Raw genomic sequence first — 7,058 nt, 5'->3', positions numbered from 1 at the left:
TGCAATTTGGGAGTCTTTTAGATAGACCCATTAAAGGGGTACTCCAGTTGCCCCACCCTGCATCCCTGTTCAGCATGGAAGAAGCCAGAGTGGTCTGCGTCCCTATTCCCTATTGGCAATTTGGGTAACCCCTTCAGAGGATGGCATGATAAGAATAGGAGGTAGGAATTGGCTAGGCAGTTAGGGTAAAAAGACCCCCCCAAAATGTAGACAGTTTCTGGGCTAAAAGTCAAAATGTCCTTGGGCCTGTTCCAAAGGCCAAAAGGGTCAAAACGTCAAAAGTATTTGGGAGCTCGTACCTAATCCGTAAAAGATTTTAGGGTTACCTCTTCAGAGGGGGGAGGGAGTGGGCATGGATTTGATCAAAACACCTTATATGCATGTATGAAATTTTCAATAAAGTTTTTTTAAAAGTTAAAAAAAATAAGCTGAACCTTTCCAAATATTGTTTGCGTTGCTTTTGCTGTAACAACATTAGCATTTATGCGGTGTTTCTCTGTTAATAAGATATTTACAAACATTTTTCTCATAACTGTGTGAAATCTTTCAGACATAGAGAAAGGAAAGTTCCCTGATCTCTGTCTGCTCTTTTGCACTTCATGCTGGCTCAAATGTGGTGCCCACAGAGACCTTCAAAACCGTGGCATGAGTCGGTGCAGCTCTTTCAACCTGACCCCCGATGATGGGGTGGAGATCACACACCGTTGTGAGTTGTCCAACCGTTTTTTTACTTCAGGCAGAAGTTACTTTCTTCTTGCCCTTTAAAACACAGGGTTGTAGACACTCTCAGTGACTTCATCTGCGCCTTACCCTTTGCCTTCCACTTCTACATACCGTTCGTTATTACTCTGTCCAATAAACCGTGCGGAGGGCAAGCCAGTATTTGTCTCAGACTCTGCAAACAATTTGTTTCTGTTGGAGATTCCTGTGGCTTTTTTTCACTGCTGTTCAATAGGTTACTTCCTTCTGTCGGCTCATTTCCATCTGCACCTTTGAGGTTCACGATATTCTCCTCCTGTATTTAAAATAAGTTTTTAAGATCCTTAAAACAGTATGTTTTTGTACATCTTTATAGCTATTGGTTTATTTCACTTAAAATAAAATTGCCACTATTAGAATCAAGGATAATTGTTTATAAGGAAAGCATAAACTTTATCGCTTATAAATCCTCTAGTTCTTGGAGCAAGAACTATAAAGAGTATTTAGTATTACTTTTAGAATTTTATTTTTTTTAAACTTCTTTTTTAAAATTTTATTATTTTTATTTTATGTGCATGCGTGTATTGCCTGCATGTAGGTAAGTGCACCCGTGTCGGGCAATGCCCACGGAGGTCAGAAGACGCTGTCGGATCCCCTGGGACTGGAGTTACAGACAGTTGTTAGCAGCCATGTGGGTGCTGGGATTCGAACCTGGGTCTTCTGCAAGAATGGTCAGTATTCGTAACCACTGAGCCATCTCTCCAGCCCCTACTTTTAGAATTTTAAATGCTTGAGTCACATAAACGTAAAATTATGTTTTACGATACTGGGACCCAAAATTGGTATAGTTAAGACATAGTTCAAGATGATAGTGGGTACACATAGCAAAGTGGTTCAAGGAGAGAGGGGGAGGGAGAGAGAAAGAGAGAGGGAGGGAGGAAGGTAGGGAGAGAGAAGGGGGGTGGAGAATCCTAAGACTTAGGTCAAGAACACAGAATTTTATAATCTGTCTATCTTCTCAGTCTCAGACAGGGCTATATGCTAATGACCTCAGGTGGGAAACTGGAGCCACACCTACCCTGGACTTTTTGGGTGCAGGGATTAAGGAAGGGAAAAATTGTTTTTCTTTGGGGTGGCGGGGGTAGAGTCTCACTATGTAGTTTCTGATCCTACCACATCACTCCTGAGTGTGTATCACAGGAGTGGGCCACCATGCCCCTCTGGGAGAATTGTTAATTGACTGGTAAGAGTGAGGAGAAATAATTCTCTGGTAGCTTTCAAATACTTAAAGAATTAAGGAAGCAGTGGGGATGTTCTGCTTTTAACTGGAGAGTTTACCTGTGATTCTTGATGCACAGAAGCTGTGTGACTGGTCTCTATAGATGGCTCTGAGCATTGACATTCAACTGTCTTGCCTTCATCCCCCATGGTTTATAATTTTAAAGATGATGATTCAAGGAAGAGGAACAAAATCTGTTTTGAAGGAGAAACAGCACAGACACAGAGTGGTCATTTGAAAATCTTTGGAAGTAAATTAGTAAATTGCACTTATTTCTTCACTTAGAACTCTGAGGCGTGACCTGCGTTGTCAGACTACTCTTACCTTTCCATTGCTGTCCTGTCTTTGATTCCAACATATTAATCTTTATTCTTATCTGCCTTTTGGTTGTCCTTGAAATAAAGCCTTGTTGAGCAATAATATTTTAATTTCTTTCCCACTGTTCTTGTGAGTTATGCTTTGAAACATGCAGCGCGATATCACTGTTAGATATCATCCACAAACAGGGAGCTCCAGGTAACTTTCCAGTGTTGACAGGAGGAATGATTCACTAGAGGAAACTCCTGATTCTAGGGTCACCTATCCTGCATACTCTATGTTTCTGTACTGTTAAGGTTGTTACAGTAAGATTTTCTCATGTAAAACTTTAAGTACATTTAGGAAGAGAATCTATATACTCTCTAAAGGTTTAGAGGAAAGAAAATTATACATCTTACCTTTGCAATAATACATTTCTTGGATGCATTCTGCAATTTGATTTTCGATAACCTGATACCATGTGTCACAATTTAAGGTTATGTCTGGTTTTGTGAATTTCAGAGAAGATGGGGGAAGTACCTAGGACTCTTTTATAGCCGTTTTCAAATATTTCTAAGGCAGAAATATTTCATTAAATGAAACCAAATCTTAAACTATAACAAATGGACCAGATGAAGGTGAGGCCACAGGGTGCTTGTATTTTCTCCCCTTCTCTACTGGCAAGAGAAGCACATGTTGAAAATTACTCTATGAATATACTTTCCATCAAGTCAAATATTTAATAAACCAGCCTTCCCTTCTTCAAGTTACTTCTTAATCCAATCTAAATGTTTAGGTGCTCTCTGTAATATTTAAAAGCACAAGAAAGAAGCTATAAAGTTGCAAACGTCCATAGGCTCTGGGTCAAGTTAAACATGCTTACTCCAGTGAGTTCAGTTACTGCCAAAAGATCACTGTGTGGATAAAGACTGGTTTTTTTTTCCCCTTTTAAAAAAAGATTTGACTTTTATTTTTAAAAATGTGTGGGCGTGTATGCACATGAGAGCAGGTCCCCGCAGAGGTCAGAAGGTGGTGTCAGATCCCTTGGAGCTGCAGTTACAAGCCGTTGTGAGTCATTCAGGGAGGGTTACTGAACGACTTCCAAAAAATCTACATCTCTTACTGCTATCCCTTTTGCCATAAGTTCCAAAATATGGATTTTGGAGGAATATATGCATTATATATGAGAGTTAACAATACATGTAACTTCTCAATAAGATTCCTTCATTAAACTTTGATCTATCTATGTCACAGGCAACAAGTGTATTGTTATACATGGCAGCCTACAACCTTCCATAACTCCAGTTCCAGGGGATACAATGCCCTCTTCTGGCCTCCATAAGCATTGCACAACATGACATGGGTGCACTTACATACATGCAGGCAAAACACTCATACACATTGAATAGAAATGAATATTTTTTAAAGAAGATAAAGATGGGACTGGAGAGATGACTCAGTGGTTAAGGGCCTTTACTGTTCTTGCAGAGGGCCTGGGTTCAGTTCCCAGCACTCACAGCAAGCAGGTCACAACTGTCCTTTCCACATACACTGTTTCTACACAGTGTAAGAAAAGAATGTACGAGGTGGGTTTGGTGGCACATGCCTTTAAACCCAGAACTCAAGAGGCAGGGGCAGGTGGACCTCTGTGCCTGGTCTACATAGGGAGTTCCAGCTGGGGCTACAGGGAGACCTTGTCTCAAAAAAAAGGTCACCCCCCCCCTCCCCCCCGCAGCAAAAAAAAATCCTAAACAAAGCAAAACCTTAGAGTGGAGCATCTTTAATCCCAGCACTTTGGAGGCAGAAGTAAGTGGTTCTCTGTGAGACTGAGGCCAGCATGATCTATATAGCAAGTTCCAGGCCAGCTGGGGCTATAGAGAGACACTGTCTCAAAAACAAACAAACAAACAAACAAACAAACAAACAAAAAAAAAGGGGATGTAAATCTCCCTTCCCATCAAGGAAATAATCTGTTCCATTGCTTGGGCTAACATAGTGGCCAAGAAATGACAGTGCACAAGTTATCAACAACTGGTTACATAGCTAGAGATTCAACAATTTCTTGTTATAGAATGTATTCTGTAAATATTTTTAAATGAAAAAATGTTTTGCTGACCCAGGAAATAGCTCAGTAGGTAAAAACATTTACTGTCCTGAATCTGAGTTTGAACTCCAGAAACCAAAGTGGAAGGGGAGAAGAGATTCCCAAAAGTTGTTCACTGACTTCGACAAGTGTAGTCACACACGCATGTCCACACTCTCTCTCACACACAAATAATAATAAATAAAATAAAAATAAAGAAATGCTTTGCATTATACTAAGAAACAAATACCTCCAGGGAAAGATGGGTAATGGTAATGTGAGGACTAGGGAGTCAAAACAACTGGACAGTCTAAGGACTGCAGGCCTGGGGAATCTAATCCCATAGCTTCATATCCCTCTAAAAAACAAATAAAACACAAACAAAAAGAAAGAGGCTACATAGCAAGAATTTTAACTAGTGTCCATGCACAAAACCAACATCACTCCAAGCATTTTAAACAGAAAGATATTTTGTACTGGGAATTAGATAATTCTGGAATTTTTGAAGTGCTAGAAGGTGCAGGGCCTAGGCTGGGCCCTCAAGAATGACTCCCAGAACACTGGCAACTGTCCATTAAGAAATGTACCACTGTAGTGCTGGAAGGTGCTACCAGAAGGAAAAAATAATCATTAGCCTTACCCAGCTGTGACTCCTGTGAACTACAATAACTGGCCTGGCAAGATATGCCCACCAGTGCAATAGTGGCACAGATATTATGGGAGCAATCAACCACTCTCTAATTGGATTTAAGGTCTGCTTCATAGGATGGAGTCCATACCTGACAGTGATATTAGGCTTAGGAATCTGAAGCTGCACAGGTCATAGGACAAAGGGGAGAGCCTAATAATAGCTTTCTACTAAACAATGTATTAAATTGACTCCTAATGACTTATTTTTATACCCTAGATTAAAGCAGCTCTCAATTTTTACCAGAGAATTTTCCTTATGCAGCAGATGGTGATTGACACAGAAACCCACAACTGGCCAATGTGTGGAGAACAAGAGGTTGCAGAGTGCTCATTCTTAAATAAGATACGTATATTAAACTTCTGTCTCCTAAGGCTCAGGAATCATTGTGGAAGAAGAGGCAGAAAGATTTTAAGAGTCAGAGGTGGTGGATAATCACAAGGAAACAGAGTTTTCTAGATAGCTGATCATTTAGTCATATGAACTCAGCAGTGGCGGCAACACGCACGAGTCCCATGCAAGTGCAAACTAGACAAAATCCTAGCATAGAGAATGCGGAAGTGGGTAAGAAACCCCAATCCAATCACTGGAACTTTTGGTAACTTAAATTGGGTGGGTGGGGGCTTAAAGGGAGGTGTGGATAGGGGAGGGGATCTAAATATCATCAAATTATACTGTACGAAATTTACAAAAGTCAATAAAAAGATTGTTAAAAAAAAGGAAATATACTACATTGCCACAAACAAGACAGAGATAAAACAGAATAAGTTCAACTAACTCCCTCAACTGACTTTCGAGACAGAGTCTCACTATGCAGTTTAGACTGGACTCAAACTTATGACTCTCCAGAGCCAGACTCCTGAGGACTGGCTTACCAGTCTGCACCACCATGCCCTGCCCATCCAGCTACTTGATGACAGTCACAGGCCTGGGGATTCAACACAACAAGGCTGGATCTTCAGATCTCAGGGGGTGAGTGCTTCCCAACACTAGCAATTCTAAAGGCTGACACTGCCATCACTTGGCCATCAGAAAGATGGCCTTTGAAGCCTCCAGCAAGTCATCTACTTGCTGGACCCTAGTTCTACATCCAGACCAACTGAATGGAAGTCTGTGGAATGCTTTAACTTTTCCACTGTCTGCTGGACAAGGAATTCATAAGAGAAACAGATGATGCCAACTTCCACATTCACACAGCAGCTTTGCATACAGGACCTAAGACCCAAACATGAGTCACTAACACCATTGGATTTACTCTATAATATTTCCTGTGGAAGCTCCAGAAACCATCAGGATGAAGTTGATAGGGTCATAATCCCAAAGATTTCATATGGTAGAAAAGACGTTGCATGCAGTAGACACTTGGCTCACATCCCTAGAACAGCACAGATCCTAAGTACCTGATTACTTGTTTAGGAATGTTCTGATCTGGGTTTGGATTTTGAACTTTTCCAGGGTAGAAACTGCATGTAATTCCTATTTGTGTCTCCTGTCCCTATGCCTGCTTGGCTCTGAGAAGACATAGCAGGTATCTGTTGAATTGAAATGCTTCATTCCTGACTTGGAGAGAAAACACGCCAGCATCCATGAGAGTTCTGTGCAGCAGCAATGACCGCCCAGTGGGGGCCCCGTTTCAGAGGGAGTGGGTCTTTTAGGAACAGAGTTGACCTGTCTCAGGCACCTGCTGCACCTCTGTCTGCTGAGAAGCTAAAGGATGGGGCAGCTTTCAGCTGTTAATATGTTTGGTGTTAGAAGTCACACCAGAGTCTAGAACAAGATAACCAGGGCGGGGTGAGAGGCCTATACCTGATGGGTAAAAGAGCCACAGCTCAAGGCCTTTGAGCAGTGGTGGTACGTCCAGTGCACAGACTGGATGATTCTCAGCACCTCCAGGGTGCGAACCCAGTCCATAGATTGAAAACTAAAACATATGCAAGGCAAACCTAGTTTAAACCAGATCGAGAGAGAGAGAGAGAGAGAGAGAGAGAGAGAGAGAGAGAGAGAGAGAGAGA

General features: G+C 41.4%; 1 protein-coding gene across 1 annotated transcript in view; it reads right to left on the bottom strand.

The window, feature by feature from the left end:
• Slc9b2 (solute carrier family 9 member B2) overlaps positions 1 to 7,058 on the bottom strand; it is a 34,908-nt gene that overhangs the window by 27,387 nt on the left and 463 nt on the right. Inside the window, exons 2-3 of the mRNA XM_008826195.3 lie at positions 2,038 to 2,172; positions 835 to 1,015 (exon numbers count right to left, since the gene is read on the bottom strand). Of these exons, the coding sequence (XP_008824417.1) occupies positions 835 to 1,015; positions 2,038 to 2,127 (271 nt within the window). The 5' untranslated portion in view covers positions 2,128 to 2,172. The remainder of the gene's footprint in view (positions 1 to 834; positions 1,016 to 2,037; positions 2,173 to 7,058) is intronic.

The sequence above is a fragment of the Nannospalax galili genome, unplaced genomic scaffold (genome assembly GCF_000622305.1).
Source record: "Nannospalax galili isolate Female #2095 unplaced genomic scaffold, S.galili_v1.0 scaffold189, whole genome shotgun sequence".
Classification (NCBI taxonomy): Eukaryota; Metazoa; Chordata; class Mammalia; order Rodentia; family Spalacidae; genus Nannospalax; species Nannospalax galili.
Note: the sequence above shows the minus strand (reverse complement) of the source record. Positions and strands in the feature narration are given on the sequence as shown.